Source organism: Saccostrea cucullata, unplaced genomic scaffold, assembly GCF_032062105.1.
Source record: "Saccostrea cucullata isolate Sc308-1 unplaced genomic scaffold, CSIRO_AGI_Scuc_v1 ctg57, whole genome shotgun sequence".
Lineage (NCBI taxonomy): Eukaryota > Metazoa > Mollusca > Bivalvia > Ostreida > Ostreidae > Saccostrea > Saccostrea cuccullata.
Window position 1 is genome coordinate 527,729 of NW_026938498.1, and position 23,832 is coordinate 551,560.

Below are 23,832 nucleotides of genomic sequence, written 5' to 3' on the forward strand. Positions count from 1 at the left end.
TAAATAAATATTAATATCCATGTATATTTTTGTTTTTTTTTTATCTTCAATGAATCAATAAACTCGTTAATAATATCCACATGAAAAACTGCCACTCTTTAGGTGATACACTTGAAGCGTTATCATGACATCACTTCCGTTTGTCTATAAATACTTTATGGCGGGCATTAATTGGTTCGGTACTGCCAATGAGTTCAAGGTCATGTGGAATGTCATCGCCCACGTGATCTCCAGCGCTATCCTCCAACTTGAGGTTATCTAGTAACTCTTCTGGGGAGATCTCGATGTTCCTGTTATCTGCAAATTGCTGTATTTCTCTCTCAGCTTCTTCTCCAAGGTTCATATACCGTCGTTTCATGAGTTCAATGTCGGACACAATCGAGTCAGATATGTAAGCAATCGTCTCGCCCAGAGAATCGTCTGTTTTTTGTTCTTCCCGCCAATTCCGATAATCTGCTTCATCCTCCTTTTTGATTTTGTCCAATCCTACCGATTTCAGAATGTCCGGATCTATTCCTAGTTTCATAATCTCAGCGATGTTGAATTTGAATGGTTTATTTTCGCCGAGAATCTCGTGAATGAGGTTTTCACCATTGTGCATCAGTCTGTGAATGATGTCCTCTTGGTCATGTGGACCAGGTATTGTTTTCTTCGTATCCTCGTTTTTCTCTTCATGGTGTACATTGCCATCCTTATGCATCATCTTATGCATTTTTTGTTCAAGATCAACGGGCCCAGGGACTTCTTTTGCCTGTTTATTATTTGGATTGTCGTGTACATGATGATTTTCAACGTTTGAATCCCCGTGCATTAGAACCCCATGCATTAAATGTTCAGCGTCCAAAGGAGCCGCTTTTTGGTCCCTCTGATCTTGTGGTCGTTTTAGAATTCTTGTGTTCGCTAGCATGGTTGTGTCCTTGCTGATCGTCCCCATGCATCATCACTCCATGAAGAGCAGCCTCTGCATCTTGCGGTCCTAACTTCCCTTTTATCTGTGGTTTTGCAATACCTGCTTGATGAGCATGCGCAGGGTCTTCACCATTATGCATCATGGACGCATGAAACGTCTGCTCAGCATCCTGGGGACCCGCTTTTTCGGGACTTCCGGTTTTTAGTACTGGCTGGAAGCGGAGGTATTGGTCCTCAGCTTTGTGTGTGTCCCCCTGGTGGTCATCACCGTGCATTAACATCCCGTGAAGACATGCCATAGGATCTTCTGCGTTTGCGCAAGGCCCGGCCTTCTCTAAAACACCAGTTTTGTCACATTATTCAATTTCAATAGAAATGGCAAGAAGAGGAGAAGAACAAAGTAATACATGTATAGAGGTCTAAGTATAGTGTGTTTGGAATATTTACATTGACATGTTCACTTAACGCACCTTTCACAAATGGAGAAAAAATCATTCACTTAACGCACCTTTCACAAATGGAGAAAAAATCAATCTTATTTTGTAAATCCTCGACGTTGTTATGAACCCTTATCTGTTCTTATTTTGCAAACTTTTCTAAATCCGTTTCCAAGTGAAGATAAACATTTAGAACACAAGAATAAGACATTGCCTTAAAGGGGCATGGTCACAGTTTCAGCTAAAATTTCAAAATTTATATTTCCATTTTTACAAATATTTAACTAGGGTCTTTTTAATGATCATAATAAATTGAACGTCAGTTGTTGAGATACAAGACAGATTTAGAGCTCCAAACCTTCGTTATGTAAACAAGGTCCATGTCATGTTTTTGTTTACATAGATTAATGTACTAAAATATGTTCGTTCAAAGTAGATACTTTCAATAAAGAAGTTAATTTTAAATACAATTCGACAGTTTGTATTGATGTGCTGACTTTCATTTTGTTATAAATATATTTTCTATATGTAAACAAAAACAAGGCACGAGCCTTGTTTACATTATGAAGAACTTTAAGCTCTGTATCTCTTTAGATAACAAAATTTAATGATGTTCAATTTTTTGCTAAACATTAGATGATGCCTTAGGCATGTTAGGTAGACATTGTAAAAATTAAAACTTGTTTTAATCCAGTTGAAACTGTGTCCATGACCCTTTAAAACGAATATATATATTATAACGGGTGACTGTTCTTGTTAATAAACTACTTATTATAATTTATTAAGAAAGGTTGATCTTTAATAATTTCAAGAAAATCTAATACATTGTACGTGTATGTAACATTTACAATATACATGTATATACTTACCTTTTGTTGGTTTGGAAATGGTGAAATGAAGACTACCTACTACTATCCATAACTCAAATAACTTCATATTTCTGCAAAACTGACGTGTACTTTAGTGTTTTAGTGACGAATACCTGATTTGTTTTGTGTTTATGTGGGGTATTGACCATGTATAATACGTAGCTGTATTTCCTTTTGGTTGGTTTCAGCATCGTGTGTACCGCTCATCGAACGAGCGACATCTGGCGATCAATTGATTAACTTTAAGTCACGTGTGCTTAACCTTTCCTATTCAAATTGTAATCTTTAGTTTATTAAGCATCTAAAATATTCACTATTAAAGATATTTTGCATGCGGGCTTTATTTTTGGAGAGTATAATTGGGAGGTTGCATGAATGAGTTCTTCGCTCACGCGAATGAGATATTCCTTCTGACAAGTTAGTTCCTTTCGAAAGAATTCGAAATTTTTTTGGATGAATCTTACGAATCGGATAATTGTTTAGAAGAAATTCGTCCGAATATTTAAATAGTTTTGTATCTGGACATTGAACGACATCGTAATGAATCAAATTGTTTAAATTTTGAATGTAGTGGAAGTATATTACGTGAATGTAAAATATGGAGTTTGATAATACATGTACATGTATGCCTAAAATTACGAGGGGTGATCAAAAAGTTCGTAAACTAATTGAATAACTTCCATACAAGAAACAATATTTGGTTTTAATGTTGATTATATTTTAAATTAATCCTCCCCGATTTTAATGCACATCAACCATCGTTCTGCGCATGCGCGAATCACGTGATATTGGCGGTCACAAAAGTTAAAAGATTTTTCCGAGTTTTATATTTCTTACCGTGTGAGTTAATTTTTATGACAAGAACAGTTAATTTGTCAGAAATGGTCATATCTCGGTAAAAGAATGGGTGGATAATAACATCCTTTCCAAAAATAAGCATGGGGACCATTAAAATACAAATCTTCTGTCTCAGGAGAGACCTTTATTCAAGGTGGATAGAGAATGGGTGCATCTTTTTTATCATATCTGATATGTTTAAAATCTAAAGTAAACGATATCTTAGGTATTTAATACTTATATCATTGTTCAAATATTCAACTATTTTTCAAAGTGCTAATTGGAGGTCTTTGATAGCAAATTGCTTAATTAAAAATACATATCTTTTCAAACTTGCTTTCACTGGGCAAGATGACAAGTATCATTTTTAACCATCAGCATTCCTTCACTAAAACGATTAATCCAATCATTAATTGAATTTATAGGAACTCATTTATCTCAATAAACTGTGTACAAATTATTATATGATACTGTAGAGGGATTTCTAAGATATTACAATAAATTGTACAGTCGTTTGTTGAACGAGTTCGACTGAGACAACCATTTTTCGTCACAAGTGTCCTAAATAGTGACGTCATTTTCACATTGTGACGTCACAAACAAGGAGAGAAACTTTATTCAGCATATGCTATTTATAGACCTTGTGTATGGCTATGTGTGTACTGAATTTCATTTTAATCTGAATTGTGGTTTTGTAGATATAGAGATAGTTTGCGAACTTTTTGATCACCCCTCGTATTAGTTTCATAGGAGACTTGTACATTTTCATAAATCAAGTTAATTTAAAGTTAACAATTATTAGGCATTTTTTTAAAAAATATGTCCTTGACAATTTTTTAAAAACATAATTATCTTTTGTTTCTCAAAAAATACATGTAATTTGCACACAAAATTACAACTTACGAAATACATTATCATTAAATAATTTTAATTAAAATTGGGTGAATCTCTTCAGGAATGACTATGTCCGCATCTGTTTATCTAAATATACAAGATACACCGAAAAATTCATTGTTATTGATAAAACGTAAGAGTTGGCTGGGATTGGCAAATATTATTCCGTTTATTGAAATTCTCCTGCTTTATCTCTTATACAAACGTGTTCCAACGATGGCTTAAAATAGAGACGGTCGACCTCTTATCTATCTCACAAGGACAGTGAATACATGCAATATTTGACAATTCCTTGTATTAATGTTAAGTTTAGGAATTTATAAAGAAAATCATTTAACTTTTTGTTTTATTTATAAAGTTCAAATAATGTTTCCCTTTCTATGCTCAAAAAAACCATTATGTTTTCCACATTTTGAATTTCGAAAGCGACAAGTTTTTTTTTAATATATTCGATCAGTGCATACTATTAATGCAAGATATATTACTGTAGTCAGCGGCAGCTCACACAAATTGGTCCGACCAAAATAGTTCCATCATGATAAGTAGATACAACATTATTGTTCATGATGAGTAAAGTTGTGTATGTCATACGTTAAAGAAATCAAAAATAACGTCAAAATATTATTAGAAAGTCACTTTCCCCCCGAAATGCAAATAAAAAATATCAATATTCCTACGCTCGCTCCCTCCTCAGCCTTTTTTTTTTTACATGTTTGATAACAGAGAATATTTAGGTCATTCTTCGATTCATATCTTTTCACCGATGAATTGATAATACTATATCAACAATTGTATTAAGTACATGTTTATAGTCCGTTAATTATCATACAATTTCTTCTTAAAGAAAAAATTAATCATTCTGTGTGTGTGTATTATTAAATGACGGAATTTTCAATCCCTGGCCGGATTCTGCTCGTGTGTACACTTTGTAAACTGTAGGGTATGTGTAGCAAAACGAGAACTGGGTCGGAGATTCGGGTTCGTGTTGAAGTTCAGCATGCCATTTTATATAGAACTTGAATAATGTAAGTAATTTCTGCGACGAATACATTAGTATATTTCAGTAATTTTCAAAACAAAAAAGGTTTTCAGTTTAGAATTTTCCGACCCGGTCCTAATTCTCCTAACCCGGCCATTTTAAACACAAGTTGTTCATGTTGTTGCAGATGCAAATGTTAGAACAAACTATATATAGTTCAACAGGGATTGTATAATTTTTATTAATCAGAATTCGTATTCATATGATCTAATTAAGAAAAGAAAAGTTTTGTCTGCCATCGTAACTTCTCGGCAAAACAAAACGTGTTTCTCCGAGCTCGCTGGATGCGTTTGACAGCTCCATCACACGTGTGTAGACCAAGGCTAATGTTGGTCTTGCGGACACAGGTACATGTAGGCCTATGTGTACTGTTTGTTAGGAGACTGGGTGACCGTAATGCTATGGACTCACGAAATTTACACCAGTTCCATAATTAGACAGTGCAGTTTTTTTTAATTAACGTCATTATAAACACTGTTAAACATATCAAATCTAAAAGTCGAATATCTTTGGATATGGGGTAACCCATATCTATTCTTGTTTAACGAGTGGCACTAGTAAGTAAATTGTTTTACTTAAAAGGTGTTGATTAGATTTTAGAAATTGCTATTTTTAAACAGGGAGATTGAGAGTGAGAAAAATATTGGAAGACAAGAATATGTATAAAGCATTGAATTCACAAGCACAATGCATATAGTTTTTTAAAGACAAAAAAAGAAAACTTGTGTATTGTAAAATAAATTTAAATCTATTTACATCAATAATTTATTACTCTAGACCCTTAATACATGAAATATATAGTCCCCTATAATCTACTCGGATGTTGTGCCTGTGTTTTGTTTGGCAAGGGTTTCCTGAAGAGCTTGGGCGCCATGATTGAGAAGGTTAACAATATGTGGCTGCATGTTGGTCAGAGTTTGTTCTGCAATAAAATGTTTATTGAGAAAAAGTGAGAGTAAAAATTTGCAGTTATGGAATCAGTATTATGAATTTGGTTTGAACTTACGGAGGATATCGGAGACGGCGTCCTTTAGAGCAGAGAGAGCGTTTTGTCCGTGTTGTGCCAGAGCTGATACAGACTGGTGAACAGCATCTCCGTGAGCACCTGTTGTCAAACTTGTGTGGAAAGAAGTGGCTGTCTGCTTCAAGGTATCACCAACTCCACTGACCATCTAGAAAAACATTGCAAATAGAAACTGCAAAAGGTTCTCTTGGAATGAGACACAGGATAAACAGATTAACATGTTGGAAGTTTTAATAGCTACCTGTTGGACAGCTTGGACATGGGGCTGGAAGAAGTTAGCAAGACCTTGTCCAACAGTAGCCAGAGCGTCTGTGAAGGTGCTTCTCTTGTTTCCTGGGTGTAAAGCTAGGACCTTTCCGAAGAGTCCAGTAAGTTCAGAGACGAGTTCGGTTTGGATATCATCAGCAACAATGTGGTGGGCAGCTAAAGAAAGTTTTGCACATGTGTATATACCAGATCAGAAACAACATTTGAAACTCAGTCAAACCGTACGATATTCTCAGACCTCTTGGAAACCGCTTGACAGCTAGTGCAACAGATTTTGATGAATTGAATTTAAATACTGACCTACGACCTGGTCTACTTTGCGGACAAGTTCAGATGTAGGGAGAACGGTGAGCTGAGAGGCGAGATTTTTAAGCTTGTCTACAGCCTCTGTGTAGGCACCCTTCATTTTGTCCATCTTCTCCTGCACGATCTTCTCAGCGGCATCAGTCAAAGGCTTAGATTGCTGAAGGAGTTCACTGTCAGGAGAAAGATTGATAAATACATATTGCAGTACTGATAAACGTCAACACATGGATAACAGTAACCGATTCTTCAGGTTATCAAAACATGTTATGTTTCGTTTCCAAGTATTGACTAATGCTTCACAATGTGAATGAATTTCTGGAAAACTAGATACACTAAATGGAATACAGTGATATTGCTGCGTAGCGATCTTAACCATTTGTTTTCCTGTATTGATACATGTATTTGGATAAAGCTGTGTTGATGACAAACTGGATATTCATTCACATTTTGATAATACTAAAGAATTTCCTTTTCATAATTATGATAATAATAATTTGTTAGATACATGCTACGTACGACAGAGATCTTTTGGTACCAGTTGTGTCTGTTCCGGTAGGCGTACTGAGGGCATTCATGGTTCCCATCAACAGACCTGGACAATGAAAACACGTATTTTCTTTTTTTTATTTGCATACTTGCTTTCAGGGAATGTCCTTTGTGTTCAGAGAATTTGATTATGCTAAAAGTGGATTCTTTCTTTTTTCTGTTTTTTTTTCTTTTTTTTTGATAAACGTTTGACATGATTTAGTTCATTTTATGTTATATGAAGAAAAGGAAGATAAATCAAGCTCAAGCGTTCATTGACACAAGACAAATTTGGAGCACAGTAAACACAGGGATATAAAAAAAACAAAACAATCAGAGCTTGGATCAGGTGCCATTGGGGAGTAAGTACTTCTTGTATTTTCTTGCAAGTTTTCCATGTTCCATTTTTGATACGAAGAATGTTAGTTATCAGACCAAACTAATGTAAAAGGAGCAGTTTGTGGAAGATACTTACTCTGAAGAGCTTGAGAGGCGAGCTGTTTTCCTTGCTCGGCAGCTGTATTTAGAAGATTCTGTCCAACTACTTTGGCTTGATCTCCAACAGCGTGGACTGTAGTTGTTAGCGCATGTCCAACGTTTGTAAAGGCATTCTTCAGGTCATCAAGAAAATTGGCTTGACTTCCAGCAGCCAGACACAAAAGGAGAAGACAGGCCACCTTCATGATTTAACTGCACGTAGATAAGATATAAGCATTCAACAGAAGATCTTTTATCGACGAATGTTTACAATTTAACTCCTTAATTTTGTTCATTTCACTAAGCAAGAAATGACTTTTGGTCTGAAATAGACAGAGTATCGAATAACGTAAGATAAGCCACTAAAGCAAGTTATAAATTGTGAATTTAAAAAAGTCGGTATTCAAAGTGAAGCAGATTCAACACCTGTTGGAATAGAGAGTTCACCCGTTTTTATCAAATGAAAGTGTTGATTGCAATGCCTGCCGAAAATATGTTCATTTCAGTCAAAATAAGATTAAAACATTAGTGTAAAGAAACATGTATCTATGAGCGAACAAGAGGGTTAATGACATTTTTAATACTTGGCAAAAATCAATGTCAAAGGTATATTGATAGAGAGAAATATATATTTTTGGCATTGATATCTATAATAAATAATTTCCTTAATCAGAAAATTACCAAAAACAGAAAACCAGACATCTCGTATTGGCGAGCAAGATTTAACAATGTACAAATTTCTTTTGTCTTAATTATTATGCAAGTTAATGATCTAATATGGAAATAATACAAGCTAAATAAGATTAAAAGAAAGTAAAGCAAAAAAGAGCAATTTTATAAAGTTTTATAAAGTCCTAAAAAGAAGAAAAAGAATGACTCTAGATTATTAGATAAAGCCCGATAAATTAATTATTTTGTTTTTATTATTTTTTTGAATTTTCCTCAGAAACAACACTTCAAGCTGACTCATCTCGAAGCAAACTTCATATGATTACTATATGAAGCTGTTGTATTATAAAACAACATTCTATTAACCACACTAATGAAATCCAGTATATCTAATAAATTTAGCATGGTTAAACTGTGTTTTGGTGTACTTACATAGACTGTAATCCACGTAACTGTTAGAAAGACTAACAAAGATCTGCTGTTATATACTGTTTGCAATAGTCTCTTGAATACTATCACGCAAAGATAAGAAAAGTATGTTAAGGTGCATAAAATGGCACCATGTTACGTCATTCTATATTTCAATTCCTTGCTCGGAAATTTTGGATGAGGCCATTTCAATCTTAAAGATAAAAAGACACTGTAAAGCACTGGGTATCAGTTTAAGTCTAGAATCCAAATTTCTTGTGCTATAGAAGCAAAGTCCACATAAGCAAAATGAACTTATAATATGTTACACTTTAAAAGAAAAAAAAAGAACAAAATACACGTATGTCCACACTGGTATATTGAGAGATAAAATTGAATTCCTTTGAAAACCTTTCTAGGTTATTTCATTCATCAGAATTTTCGTTTTGAATAATTATCATGATCCTATTACGGCGTCTAAATTGTTTTCAGCCTTTCACTGAACATTTCCAATACTAAAAGTTTTTGAATTATATAAACCTTAGTCTAAAAATTGATTAAGACTGAAAGTCTTTATTCAATGTTTGAGTATTTTGTTCTCACATGACCTAACATCGCTTTTTTCCTCGTATCCATGAAAAACAACCTTGATATCTTTTCATTTGTACAGGGACATCTAGAAGGATATAAAAGTTTGACCTTTTAAATACTGTCCAATCAGAAGTTACCACATACTCGAGCGATCTCATGCACTTTCAATTATATATATTGCGAAGAAAACCATTCCCGATACGTAACGTCACATTTATGTATGCTTTTCATACCATGTGAAAATATCCATTTTTAAAGTGTTCTTTTTCCCCTAAAGCAAAATTGAGTATTCGTACAATCACAATCTATGTATTCTTTTGGACCTATTTTCGCAATGGTATAGTTTCTATGGATACAGTTTATGGAATTTTGAAACAACACACATTCCGAACGATTTGACGTCTGATAGAAAGAAAAAAAGAGAAAAGAAGGCACATTTCATTATACAATTTTATTTTCTACAGTCTATATATGTAATCTACTCGGATGGTGTGCCTGTGTTTTGTTTGGCGAGGGTTTCTTGAAGAGCCTGAGAACCGTGATTGAGGAGGTTAACAAGGTGTGGCTGCATGTTGGTCAAAGTTTGTTCTGAAATATTGAGAACAATAAATTAACTAACGCCTTTCCTTTTTTAAGATGTTTAATAACAACATTTATATTTCTCTGACTTTGTTGTGAATCAGTTTGGTTTAATGTAAAGTAAAATTTACGGAGGATGTCTGAAACAGCGTCTTTAAGAGCAGAGAGAGCGTTTTGTCCATGTTGTGCCAGAGCTGATACAGACTGGTGGACAGCATCTCCGTGAGCGCCAGTGGTCAAACTTGTGTGGAATGCAGTGGCTGTCTGCTTTAGAGATTCACCTACACCACTCACCATCTATAAAAACATACATGGCAACATTTTTGATATTGCATTTTTGATATTTGATATGCTCTGAACGTTGTATTTAATATTATATCCATGTTCTTAGTATTAAGTTTATCAAAAGAACCTGCTGAACAGCTTGAACATGGGGCTGGAAGAAGCTGGCAAGGCCTTGTCCAACTGTAGCAAGAGCATCCGTGAAGGTGCTTCTCTTGTGTCCTGGGTGTAAAGCTAGGACCTTTCCGAAAAGTGCGGTCAGTTCAGTGACGAGTTCGGTTTGGATATTATCAGCAACAACGTGGTGGGCAACTAAAACAGTTTTTAATGATAAACTTGCAAACAATCTAATCACACATTGCTTAGTATCGTTTGCATCAAAACAATTTTTGAAACTTAATCCAGTTGCTTACCAACGACCTGGTCAACTTTGTTAATGAGTTCAGGAGCTGGGAGGTCGGTCAGCTGAGAGGCGAGATTTTTAAGTTTGTCCACAGCCTCTGTATAGACTCCCTTCAGTTTGTCCATCTTCTGCTGAACGATCTTCTCAGCGGCATCAGTCAAAGGCTTGGACTGCTGAAGAAGTTCACTGTTGAAAATGATCAAAATTGCACACATGTACTGGCATTTTTTATTTTTTTGTCAATTCTTAATACTTGTCTGATTAAATTTCTCGGTTTTAACCGTATGTGTAGGGAAAATGTATCGACAATGTGAGAAAACTGTTGATCTGAATGCTCCGCGTTTGTTAAATAAGAAAATATTGCTTTGCCACTAGTAAAGGTTTATCTCGAGATCTTCTGGTGTAAATATATGTTCTGCATCAACTGAAAATATTTCTTCCCTTATACTTGTCTTATATGTTTTTAATATATATAGGCTAGGTAGAAAGGACATGATACGTACGACAGAGATCTCTTGGTACCAGTTGTGTCTGTTCCGGTAGGCGTACTGAGAGCATTCATGGTTCCCATCAACAGACCTGGAAAATGAAAGCTCACAGTTATATGAAATCAAAATCACTCTCGCTTTCGGCATCTTCGGTTTATGTGCATAGTTTATGGAGTCCAAGATAAGGTAAAATTATTGACGAAGAAAATAATATATCCATATTTGTTAAATCCGAACAATTATCCTCTCGAACCCCAGTCCCCAGTCCGCTTATATAATTATCTCTCCTACAGAGTTGAAGAGGATCGTATATTTTGGCCTTGGTTTGCGACGATGAACAATAAAGGGCAAAAAATATACCAGACTGAAATAAAAAACGAGGAAGTCGTGAAAAGAAACCAACTTTGAAGAGCTTGTGAGGCCAGCTGTGTGCCTTGTTCTTTCGCCGCAGTGAGAAGATTCTGTCCAACTACTTTGGCTTGATCTCCAACAGCGTGGACTGTAGTTGTTAGCGCATGTCCAACGTTTGTAAAGGCATTCTTCAGGTCATCAAGAAAATTGGCTTGACTTCCAGCAGCCAGACACAAGAGGAGAAGACAGGCCACCTTCATGATTTAACTGCAAGTAAAAAAGAAACTCGAAGAAACAATGTTTTTTTTACATCATCACCACCTGGAGCAAAAAATAAACATTAGTATGTTACATGTAAAAATATTTTAAATTCCTTTTACCGTCAGTAACAATTTTGTGTGATGAGTTTTGTTTTACAATAACAAAACTCAAGGCTCATTACTTTCATATGAATATGCTACAAGTATGAACGTCTGTCTTTAAAACAAGATTCTGATTCTGAATCATATTTTTTCTAAATCGTATTCATTTTATTTCTATATATGAAATGATTCAATTTGATAAAAGCTATTGTATGATGGTGCAGTGAGCATATGTAAGTGCTTCCTTTATGTTTGTCGGGAGTTTGGTTGTAATTTGGTCTCTAGTACTTATTACATGCTCTTATACCGAGGATTAGTAAAAGAAGAACCTTATACATGTACATGTAGAATTTTGATATCTACAATGGGCTTTTAGTGTAGAAAAATGTTTTAAAAAATAAAACAATATATTTTCTATAAAAAAATAAAACAAAGTATTTTCTATGATTTTCTCTCTCGGGTGAGAACGCCAACATATGGAAGAAAAAAACTTTTTCTTAGAGTTCGGCCATATCGGGGTTGTTTACCTTTAAATGCTTTCTTCCACATAGAGCAAAAGGATAAAGTAAAAACGTGGAAAAATATTATACTTACGTCGACTAATATCCAACGACACGTTACTGTTAACAAGACTGGAAAAAGTCTGCTGTTATATATACTGTGTGCAAAAGTCATCTGAATTATATCACGCAAAGATAAGAATAGTGTATCCTTAGGTGCATATAAAACGGCACCGTGTTAAGTCATTCAGATACCTTCACAGCGGATTTTGATTAGGGTGCTTTATTTCATAAAGGATAAAAAAAGGAAGAAAACAGTCCTGACTTACTGCACCGTAAGTAGTTATATGGCAATGAGATTTGGTCTAGATTTATCTTTATAAAGTTATATTATATTCAAGTACAGTAAACGATGGACGTCTTTGCATTGCCATGATGAAATACTGAAATTAAGGATGGTCAATACGATGGCGATTCTTTCAAAGCATAAACCATTTTTCATTTCATGTTTTAATTATGGCAGTGCCAAAGGCACCCATCATTGACGATACTAAAATGTAACAAGTTATATAAATAAGTCTAGGCTCAATCTCATTAAATTTTAAATTATTTTATTAAGAAATACTAACATCTCCAATAATCTTGTTTGTTGCCTAAAAATTTCATTCACATATTTATTGATAATATACGTATCAATGTTTATAAGACACAAAGATCCACAAGAAGAAAGATTATGTCCTCTCATCAAAATAGAGTTATCAGTATTGTCATGACGATACAGTATTGAAATCAATTTTAGTTTATTCACAAATCTATGAAAATTTTATTTCCATCCTTTTTGATAATCCTCACTGTCAACTTTCCACCAAATATCTTTGATTGGCACGTTTCACCACTTTTTAACCTTTTTAACAGACCAATCCATGTCTTGGAGCAAGTGAGAATTATCAAAAACATGGAAACAAATTCAACTATTAGGGTCCCAAGTGTGTATATCGCGATGCATTCAGTGAAAATTGACTGCATATTCGTCCAATCTTCCTGGCAATTATCTATCTTTTAAATTCCATTTGTAAAATTTATTTGTTACGTTTTTATCTATACAATTCCCCCCCCCCCCTAATTTGTTAAAAAAAGTGTCGGAGTTAAATCTTCGTCTTTGATCAGGTATCAACCCTTTTCAACATTTAACGGGAGAAAAAAGTAAGAGACGAGCAGAAAAGCTTAAAAATAATTTACTCTTGAATTTGACGCTCTGGTTTTGTAATTGTAAAATAACGCAAGAAAGTAAGGTCGACGCACAAAGAAATTCAAATGAGAATAAGAGTCTTCTTTGCACCATAGCAATAAAGATTATTGACATGTACAGAAATTATGACGAGCGAAAAGTGTGTTTCAAAATTAAGGTTATAAAGACGTCAGTAACATATTTTTGTGTTAGGAAAGACGTAACCTTGCAACCTGTAATCCTCTATTTCAGACACATTCATTTATGGCAAAATTGTACATATTGATAAAAAAATTAAAAATTGTTTTCCACCATCCTTTTATTGTTTTTAAATATGGTTTATAAAAATGCGTATAAGTGTACAATAAAATATATTCAATTTGTTACACTTCACTGTGGATTAGTGTTAGAAAGGGTTTCCTGAAGAGCCTGGGCGCCATTTGAAAGAACGTTAGCAATGTGTGGCTGCATGTTGGTAAGAGTTTGTTCTGAAAATAGTCAATAGAACAATCAGACTAAACATCATTTTAAAATAGTGAAAATATATATTTGGATTTATTTGAATGAAAAGAAAGTAAAGGTAAGAAAAAGTTAGCAATCTCAAAAAAACCCCCATAGATAATACAAATATGCGAAATTGACATAATTCATGGGCCCCTGGAAATTCCAGAAGTGGGATCAGGAGACTCGAAGAGATAAGCATCCCCTGTTGGCCAGTCATATCCACCGGGAGCCCTTCATGTATGAATTAATCAAATAGATAAAGACTTACGGAGGATATCTGTTACGGCATCCTTGAGAGCACTAAGAGCATTTTGTCCATGTTGAGCGATTTGAGCTGATGATTGAGAAATAGCATCTCCATGAGCACCAGTAGACAAGCTGGTCTGGAAAGCATTGGCGGTTTGCTTCAGAGATTCACCAACTCCACCGACCAACTGAAAAATAAAACAAAAATGCCACAAAACTCAGAGCAAGGATTTCATTTATTCAGAAAGACGTGTTTTGTATCAGGTTGGTTTACCTGTTGAAGAGCCTGAACATGTGGCTGGAAGAAGCTGGCAAGACCCTGTCCGACTGAACTGAGAGCATCAGTGAAGGTGCTTCTCTTGTTTCCAGGGTGGAGAGAAAGGACATTTCCGAACATCTGGGTCAGATCGGAGACGAGCTCAGATTGGAGTTTGTCACTGACAGCGGTATGGGCAGCTATGTAAAGACATAAACATTTGATTTCCGACAAAATTCATAAATGTACACGTTATTAGGAGGAGATCTAATCAAGATTTCAAATAATCAAATACTAAAGATATCTATATTCACTTTCTCTGTAACAATGAAACTCAAATAATTTTGATGATGTTTCAAGCCATTCAAATAATGCGATATAAATTAGGCTATATTTTTGCATTAATTGTTTTAATTAATGGTTAATAAATGTTTGTATAGATGTACTAAACATCCAAATACCTACCAACGATCTGATCGACCTTCTGGGTAATTTCGGAGGCGGGCATGTGTGTGAGCTGAGAGGCCAGAGCTTTGATTTGGTTCAGAGCCTCAGTGTAAACTCCGTTCATGTTGTCCATCTTCTGCTGCACGAGCTGTTTAGCGGCGTCAGTCAAGGGTTTGGCCTGCTGGAGAAGTTCACTGTGAAATACAAACATGGAGCTAGAAACAGTCATTGGTTTTTCTAATAGGTGAACTATAAATTTCTTTATTTTTATTGTTCAAGCAGATGATAACTTCATTCCTTAAAACTTGATATCAATCGACTTATTCTTTGATCTTGAAATGTATGAAACAATCTCTTTTTTTTGCAGAATTACTGATGAGGTACCATATTTGTTTATACTAAGGTTAATTTGTATAACTAAATCTTATTTGCTATAAATTGTTGATAATACATACGACAGGGAGCGTTTGGTTCCAGAGGTGTCGGTACCACTGCTGCTGAGGGCGTTCATTGTTCCCATCAACAAACCTTTAATTTTAGAAATGTTACAAAATTTCATTTGTTACATTTTACACATTACACAGTTTCTGAATATTTTGAATAATAGCTTCCTTCATTTAAAAATAAAAATGTATAATCCCATTTCAGATCGTCATTGTGTTCGATGTGTATATTAGAAAAACAACTAAAAGGAAAAACCAAACAAGGTGTTTATCTAGTTGAAATATGTTTTGTTTTACAAGCGATATAGATCAGTGGGCTACAGTGTTGCTAAATGCATTATTTTTAAAACCTTCAATGACAGGTAATAAGAATTTTAAGGTCCAGTTACTTTTTAAAACAAATAACAAGTAGTTATTGAATGACTTAATGACTTAAGTTTTAGTTATTTTCCCCATGTGTTTTTGAAGATATTTTGAAGTAAAAGAAATCAGAGAGGAAATACAATCTCTCTCTCTCTCTCTCATTCTCTCTCTCACATAAAATTATGTAATGATGAAGGCAGTGAATGTATAATTCTTTGCGAATCAATATTGGTAATTCAAATTTTTTTTTAATTTTACAAAACATTGGATTTATCAAAAGGTCTTTTTAGGGACAGTTGATAGTGAAAAGTTTATGGAATTTCAAAGAATGGAAAATAAAATATTAGGATTCATGATTCTTTATCAAATTGGATAAATGATATTCAACTCTTTTGGCATTAATTTTACAGCATCAAAAAAAAAAAAAGATTAATCATATGTTCTTGACTATAGAAATGCAAAACTGAAAATTTGTATTTTTATTGTTTTGTATAAATAAATTACCTCCAAACCTAAAAAAACTGAAATAATCTTTTTTTTTAATTTTTGATAATTATCTGTAGAAAACCTTTTCAATGGTGAGAGAAATATTCTATGATATTCTGTGCTCAATGAAATTACAGCAAAGACAAGAATTATTTTTAAATGCTCACTTTGAAGAGCTTGTGAGGCCAGCTGTGATCCTTGTTCTTTTGCTGCAGAGAGAAGGTTCTGTCCAACTACTTTGGCTTGATCTCCAACAGCGTGGACTGTGGTTGTTAGGGCGGAGCCAACGTTTGAGAAAGCATTCTTCAAATCATCTAAAAAGCTGGCCTGACTACCAGCCGCTAAGCACAACAGTAAAACGAAAGCAACCTTCATCTTTCTGTAAAAACAAAAGCAATCTAATAAATTTCTAGTAATCTCCATGTTATAAATAGTGCTATTCAAACATGACTGATAAAATCTTTATAAGAGCACCCATATCAAGCAAAGCTTCTTTGCAAAGCTGGATGTACGTTAAGTGCATTTCAGGAAGCGAGGGATTGTTTGACTCCCATGGTTACAACGAAGGAGATCACTAAAAAGCCCCACAAAAAGCAGCATCTAATATATTCAAGATGTGCTCACTTTGAAAAACTTGAGCAGCAAGTCGTTTCCTCTGTTCCATGGCAACACGTAGAAGATTCTGTACTTCGGCTTTATCCCGATTTACAGAAGTATTTAAAGTGTTTTTAGAGTCATTTCAGCATTTTTAATGCACTCCTCAGATCATCAACGTCTGCTTCCTCAACAAGAGGACAAAAACTGTCCTTACTGTTCTAAAGAACAGTCGAATATCTTCACGAATAACATATTTTCTGTACTTTGCAACACTTTGTCTTTGTTGCTTATCCTTCAACTTGTAAATTCGTGTATATGAAATCCTTCTGAAGGTTATATTATATCCATGTATATGCTGTGATACTAAACGTTTGAGACAAACATAGCTGTTCGAACCTGTGGAATGCTAGGTAAGAGATTTTTATCGGGGGTTACATGAAGTTTGTTTGAAGATATATCAATTGTTTTGAAAATACATTTATGAATTCTTTTTTTTTCCAGAAACCTTTATCCTTTTTTAAAATGGTTAAATTATTAATCAAACTAAGTTTATCCAGTACCCATCATCCGTGAAATTGTTGCACTATATCTTTAAGCGTACATGAAACTAAACTTACATTACTGTAAATCCTGAGATATGAGACGAATCTACAAAAATTCCGATAACTTCGGAGTTTAAATATCAAATATGTACATCTGGGAAAGTTCTCATCACGATCATACGAGCATTGAAGAATCACTCAGGGATCACCGATAAGGTTGTCCAGCTCCGCAGGTGGCGCCATTCATGACTGACCACCTCAGATGATAGGTACAAAAGTACTTACTTTCATGATAAAATTTTTCTTCATTCTCTTTCAAGGTCAAAGCTGGCTTTATTGATAAATATTGGCATGAAAGATGGAGGTACAGTTTGTGTCCTATTGTGTCCTTAAAATTTTTAAAAGTTTTTAAAAAGTTAAGAATTTGATTTAATTATGAGTTGGATGTGATAATTCATGAAAGAATATGGCATGAAGGAGGACCAGTCTGGAAATATGACGTCATTAACATGGTATATGTCTAGGTATTAAACAGAAAAAGGCCTCAAAATGCCTCATTTTAGGCCTGATCCAATCACTTGTGTTTCCAAAGATCCATGTTTTAACCCTAGTTATGTTTCTTATTGTTTATCTGAGGGTTTATTTAACACATCAGAGTTCTTCACCTTTCTGTCTTAAAACAGTGCAAACTTGTTTTCTAAAATGAAAGAGAGAAAATAGACTTAAAAGTCAAGCTATTTTTTGTATGCTACTTTAAGTGGAATTCTTTTGCATAAGTCTCTTAGGGAGATAAACAAGAACACACCTCTACACGTACAATGAAATGTTAAGAAATTGTTCAAATCATGATCATTTTCGTAAAATTACTCGTATCTAAAAAGCATAAAAGCTTTGTCACAGTCTTAAATGAAAAGACCTTGTGTTCATTTCAAAACATCTTGTGTCGTCGTCATTCTTTTGATTGAGATAAATTACTGTGGAATCACAAATTTTCTTCGGAGTTCAATTTTCGTTGTTTTCGAGGTATGAAAAGATATTTACACCTCTTAAATGAAAAGACCTTTGTCTCTAAACATCTCGTGTCGTCGTCATCTTTTTTTGAAAGAAATAAAGCTTGAGGCTTTCAGAATCTTCCGAGGTCAACATGTTGTTCGAAAGATAAAAGCGGAGGTTATTCTGCATCATTCACGAAAACAAGGACTTTATTTCTATTCTGCTACATGTACTAGCAGCCCTAAAATACGACTGATCGTTTCTCTATAGAGAAACGAATTAGGTCACCATGCTGCGTTAACGCTGTTCCATTTAACAGCAGAGTGTAAATTTGTTTGTTTACATGTGAATAGAGTGCAAACAATTTGAGCTTTAGCTGCATTAAAATTACCTTTTATTGTTTGTAGCTTAAAAAGATTAATCTTTTTGAATATACAATAACAATATAAAATCAGTTTCTTATTTTATCACTTAATTACCAAGATCACGGAGTTTATATAAGGCGGAGGGAGGTTCGGGAAACAGCCCCGCTTTGGCTTTAGAAACCTACATTCATCAGCTACTTTCTGCAATATACAATGTTTAATTTGCAAAAGACGACACATCAATGTGTTTTAAATACGTATTTCATTCTAAAGTCAAATGTACATTTTAGCTGCACAGGTTTTATACGTGTTTCTGATCTGATAATTTTTTGATGACGTTCGTGATTTATTGGAGAATAATATCTGCGGCTTTTCTTTGAAGTAGCTATAAATAATCGTAGTAGAATTTTAAATAAACGTTGACTGACTGTTCCTTGTCAGCATCCTCCGTGTATATATGCAAGAGAATCCCGAAAGTGATGGTTTACATTTAAAGCGTTTTTTGAGCCAGTATATATAATTATCTTTTCACAGTTCATCTTAAAGTAAAGGATATACTACTTTTATGAATGCATGGAACAAGTACTGAGAGGAAATCATTAGATATTACATGTAGACAAAATAACTGTAAGTATCGCATTAAACAGATAGTGAAATTTAAAGAAAGACCCATCTTTAAATGAGTTTGCATCAGGGTTTCCTAAAAAAAAAAAGAAATAGAATCATACGTCTGTTGCTTTTTATGTCGTTTTAAGTCCCATTAGAGAATTTTGCACTCATGTGAAGACGCCAACACTTGCCTATGGAGAGCTCCAAATTTTGTCCTATCCTCGGCACTTACAGCCATTGAGCAGTGAGGTATCTTTTTTTCTTGCCAGCACTTACTGCGATACAGGACGTCGGTTTATACGGTCTCATCCGAAAAAAAAACTAACTTCTCCACGTCAAACAGTAAGATTAGAATCCGCAATGTTAGGATCAACTTCTTGCTTTGCGACTCTAGAGCAAGACACTCCAAAACTGCGTGGCGCGGGCGATTTGGGCGAATACGTAAACACGCTTATAATGAAGTGCAAGGGACGAGAGATTTTGCTTCGTTACAAACGTACATGTAGTTCGTTATATATCCATAAACGTTACAATATATTTTTAAAAAACCCACGGGGAATGAAAATCACTTGTCTATAAGCATCAATTCATTATAAGCGTGTTTTATTGTAGTTTGTTTTCTTATTATTTCCCTTATTTTTTTTTTGTTTGGTAATTTTGAATGTATTGGGGCAGATAAATACAAAAGTTTAAAATATGATAATTTTATCATGTACAATTTATATTAATCTCAACCAAGTTAATTCAATAAAAGACTTTAAAATCGAAAAAACAAAACATACAAAAAATGGGAGAATTTACTGTGAAGGGAATCAGGCCTTCAAAAAAGATTGATTGATTGATTGATTGTATATTGTTTAACGTCCCTCTCGAGAATTTTTCACTCATATGGAGACGTCACCGTATGCCGGTGAAGGGCTTCAAATTTTGACCTTTACTCGGCACTCAGGGCCATTGAGCAGTGAGGGATCTTTATCGTGCCAACGCCTGCCGCCGACACGGGGCCTCGGTTTTGAAGGTCTCATCCAAAGGACCCCCTTCCAAAAAAAAAAAAATCCAAAAAGAAAAAAAAAGCATTTTAAGCTGATTCTTAGATTTTTAAATATTTTACATATAACACGCAAATTCAAAGAATGGCGGTGCCCCGCTTTCGGTGTCTTTGTGGGTGAGATGTCATTTTTATCATTTTTGTCATTTTTGTCAAAAACTAACTCCCTTTCATATGCCATTCAGAAGTTATCACCGAAGTTGATTTTTTTTTTGTTTTTGCAAATTAGGTCGAAAATTCAAAAATATCTTGTCACAGCAAATGCACATGTCAAATATGAAAGCCCTATCTCTTCTCAATCAAAATTATAAGGAAATTTAATATTTTTGAAAAATAGGTCAACCTTCAAGGATAAGGAAACAATATTAAAAATCTTAGTGTATTAAAAAAGGGCTTGTCAAAAGCAATACACAAGTTTAATATGAAAGCCCTATGTTTCTCATTCAAAAGTTATTACAAGGTTAAATTTTTTGAAAAGTAGGTCAAACTTCAAGCTCAAGGTCACGAAGTCAAAATTATAGTGTATTTAGAATGATCTTAACTCAGATAATACACATTTTAAACATAACAGCTCTATCTCTTCTCATTCAAAAGTAATGGCCAATTTTAAGTCTCTAATTTTTTAAAAGTTGGTCAAACTTCAAGGTCAAGGTCACGGGGTCAAATATTATATTGTATTTAGAAAGGTCTTCTCACAGGTAATATCATATACAACGCATGTGTCTTGGTACTATGATTTATTCAGCTTCAATCAAATGCTTAACATAATAGATAAAGACAATGAGGTAATCAAACAATTGATTGACAATGATTAAACAATATTAGATAAGTTGTACTTTAGATATGTCACATCTCCCTTTCTTTCAAGAATTTAACTTTTAAATTAGCCTGATTACAAGTACATGATAATGAATTTTGAATATTGATGAAAATGTCTAATAAATGAAATTTTGCTTATGTGTAAATAGTTATGCAGATCATATAGTTCAATCACGGTTCCATCGCTGAATCAATATCCTTAGAAATGAAAACACAAGTTGCACTATTGCTCTATCTGAGCCACTACAACTTTCACAAAACAAATTTTGAACACATTTTCACTGATAACATGGAATCTCGATGGAAGCTTTATTTCACGTCCGGATCTGGTCTTCATTGGACTCTGAGTAGAAGTTTTCTGATGCGCGTCCGTTTTCTGGATCTTCTCTGTTTTCGGAATAGGTGATTTCTGCTCTGGTTCCACTTTACCATCATCTAAACATCCATGCTGTACTGTACGTTTGAGATCGAGAAACGGCTGAATTTCCAGATCCTCATCCTCTCTCACTTCTGCAGGAGTCGAGTTTGTCGGCTTCAAGCCACGTCTGTTTCTTCTGTATTTCCTACCGTTGGTTGCTTGCACGATATACGAACGTGGTGAATCATGTTTCTCTGCCACGGATCCATGTATCCATTGATCATTGTGCTTTATCATTATCTTCTCTCCAGGAATCAAGGGTTTCAAGTCAGATTTTGGAACATGTTTATCAAATTGTCTTTTCTGTTTGGCTTGACGAGTCTTTAGGCTCTCCTTGACAAATTCAGCGTACTGTGGTTTCAAAAGAGTTGCTGATACAGGTAACTTTGTTCTGAGTCGTCTGGCTAGGAATAATTGAGCTGGTGATAATCCTATTTCTTCCATAGGTGTGTTCCTATAGTCTAATACTGCCATGTACGGATCCTTCGCTTTTTCGAGCAGGTGTTTAATTGTTTGAACCATCCGCTCCACTTGTCCGTTAGATTGTGGATAATGGGGACTTGATGTCACATGACGAAATTCATAATCCTGTGCAAATTTTCTAAACTCTGCACTAGCAAATTTTTGGGGTCCATTATCTGAGATGGCTTCGTCTGGTATGCCGTATCTAGAGAATTGGCTCTTCAGATGATGAATCACACAGCTTGAGTTCGGCTGATCCAGTTTTGCTATCTCTGGCCATTTAGAATAAAAGTCCACTGATATGAGATACTGGTGTCCATTGAATTCAAACAAATCCATGGCTATTTTAGACCAAGGTCTGTCTGGTATTTTCTGAGGAATAAGACTTTCTCTTGGGTTTTGACGCTGATGAGTGGCACAAATGCTGCATTTGGAAATGACATCTTCAATGTGACTTCCCATAGACGGCCAAAACATTACTTCACGAGCCATCGCTTTGCATTTTACAATGCCTAAATGAGATTCGTGTATCCTCTCTAACATTTCTTTGCGACAAGCTTGTGGTATCACTAGTCTTAGACCTTTGTAGATCAAGCCATCTATGCATGCAAGTTCATCTCTGTAATTCCAGTAAGTGCGTATTTCCACTGGAAGTTGATCACGACTTTATGGCCATCCTTCTAGAATAGCTTTGCTGAGTAGCATCATCTCAAGATCTGCAGAAGCTGATTTCTGTAATTCTGCATATTTCCCAGGTGATAAAGGTAAGTATGACAAAGCGTTGACAGAAAATTCATCCACTAACTTCTCTGTTGTCTCGTTCAGATAGTGTCTGGACAAGTGGTCAGCTACGACAAGAGTTCTTCCTGGTTTGTATGTTACATCCAAGTCGTAACATTGTAATGTAAAAACCATTTTCTGCAGACGAGCAGGAATGTCATGTAAGAGTTTACGGAATATAGATTGCAGATGTTTGTGGTCAGTTTCAACTTGAAATCTTCTGCCATAGACGTACTGATTAAATTTCTGACAACCGTAAACTATAGCTAAGGTTTCCTTTTCCAACTGCGAGTATTTCTGCTGAGTCGTAGTCAATGCTCTGGATCCAAATGCTATTGGTTTTCCATCCTGAATTAATGCTGCTCCAAGACCTGTTGAACTGCTGTCCACGGTAAGTAATACTGGTTTCTCAGGGTCAAAATACGTCAAAACTGGAGTATTTGTAACCATCTCCTTTAGTTTTTGGAAATTTTTCTGTTTGTTTTCAGTGCCATGCGATTTCCTTAGATAGTAACTGTCGTAAGGGTGCTGATTCCTTAGACAAATTCGGAAGGAACTTGGCTAAATACTGAATGAATCCCTTGAACCTTCTTAGGTCCTTCTTGTTGGTTGGAGGTGTCATTTCTGTCACGGCACGGATCTTCTCTGGATCTGCTTTGAGTCCTTCACTACTGAGAACATGTCCAACATAAGTCACTTCCTGTTTACGGAATTCACATTTCTCGGAACTTAATTTCAAATTATAGTCTCTTGCCCGTTCCAAGACTTTCTTCAATCTTTCATCATGTTCTTTGAGAGTTTCACCCCACACAAGAATATCGTCAACAATGACTTCAGCACCTTCTATGTCTTCCACCATTCGTGACATCACACTTTGGTATATTTCTGATGCACAGTTGAGACCGAAGGGCATCCTTAAGAATCTGAATCTTCCCAGTGGCGAGTTAAACGTACATAATCTGGAACTGTCTTCGTCCAGTTGAATCTGCCAAAAACCTGAGGTTGCGTC

At 34.9% G+C, this 23,832-nt stretch overlaps 3 protein-coding genes and 1 pseudogene across 3 annotated transcripts; all 4 read right to left on the minus strand.

Moving 5' to 3' along the window:
* Nucleotides 1–7: 7 nt before the first annotated feature.
* Nucleotides 8–2,356, minus strand: LOC134250452 (uncharacterized; annotated as a pseudogene).
* A 3,351-nt stretch (nucleotides 2,357–5,707) lies between these two features.
* LOC134250480 (uncharacterized) lies at nucleotides 5,708–8,749 on the minus strand. The gene is made up of 7 exons (XM_062732844.1): nucleotides 8,686–8,749; nucleotides 7,583–7,797; nucleotides 7,099–7,174; nucleotides 6,577–6,752; nucleotides 6,251–6,432; nucleotides 5,992–6,157; nucleotides 5,708–5,907 (listed from the first exon to the last, which is right to left on the minus strand). The coding sequence occupies exons 2-7, from the start codon at nucleotides 7,788–7,790 to the stop codon at nucleotides 5,798–5,800; spliced, it is 918 nt and encodes a 305-aa protein (XP_062588828.1). The 5' UTR covers nucleotides 7,791–7,797; nucleotides 8,686–8,749; the 3' UTR covers nucleotides 5,708–5,797.
* A 935-nt stretch (nucleotides 8,750–9,684) lies between these two features.
* LOC134250481 (uncharacterized) lies at nucleotides 9,685–12,416 on the minus strand. The gene is made up of 7 exons (XM_062732845.1): nucleotides 12,312–12,416; nucleotides 11,408–11,622; nucleotides 11,020–11,095; nucleotides 10,527–10,702; nucleotides 10,244–10,425; nucleotides 9,963–10,128; nucleotides 9,685–9,840 (listed from the first exon to the last, which is right to left on the minus strand). The coding sequence occupies exons 2-7, from the start codon at nucleotides 11,613–11,615 to the stop codon at nucleotides 9,731–9,733; spliced, it is 918 nt and encodes a 305-aa protein (XP_062588829.1). The 5' UTR covers nucleotides 11,616–11,622; nucleotides 12,312–12,416; the 3' UTR covers nucleotides 9,685–9,730.
* Nucleotides 12,417–13,835: 1,419 nt separating this feature from the next.
* Nucleotides 13,836–17,641, minus strand: LOC134250505 (uncharacterized). The gene is made up of 7 exons (XM_062732870.1): nucleotides 17,405–17,641; nucleotides 16,358–16,569; nucleotides 15,354–15,426; nucleotides 14,917–15,092; nucleotides 14,470–14,651; nucleotides 14,218–14,383; nucleotides 13,836–13,933 (listed from the first exon to the last, which is right to left on the minus strand). The coding sequence occupies exons 2-7, from the start codon at nucleotides 16,563–16,565 to the stop codon at nucleotides 13,836–13,838; spliced, it is 903 nt and encodes a 300-aa protein (XP_062588854.1). The 5' UTR covers nucleotides 16,566–16,569; nucleotides 17,405–17,641.
* Between the last annotated feature and the right edge of the window lie 6,191 nt (nucleotides 17,642–23,832).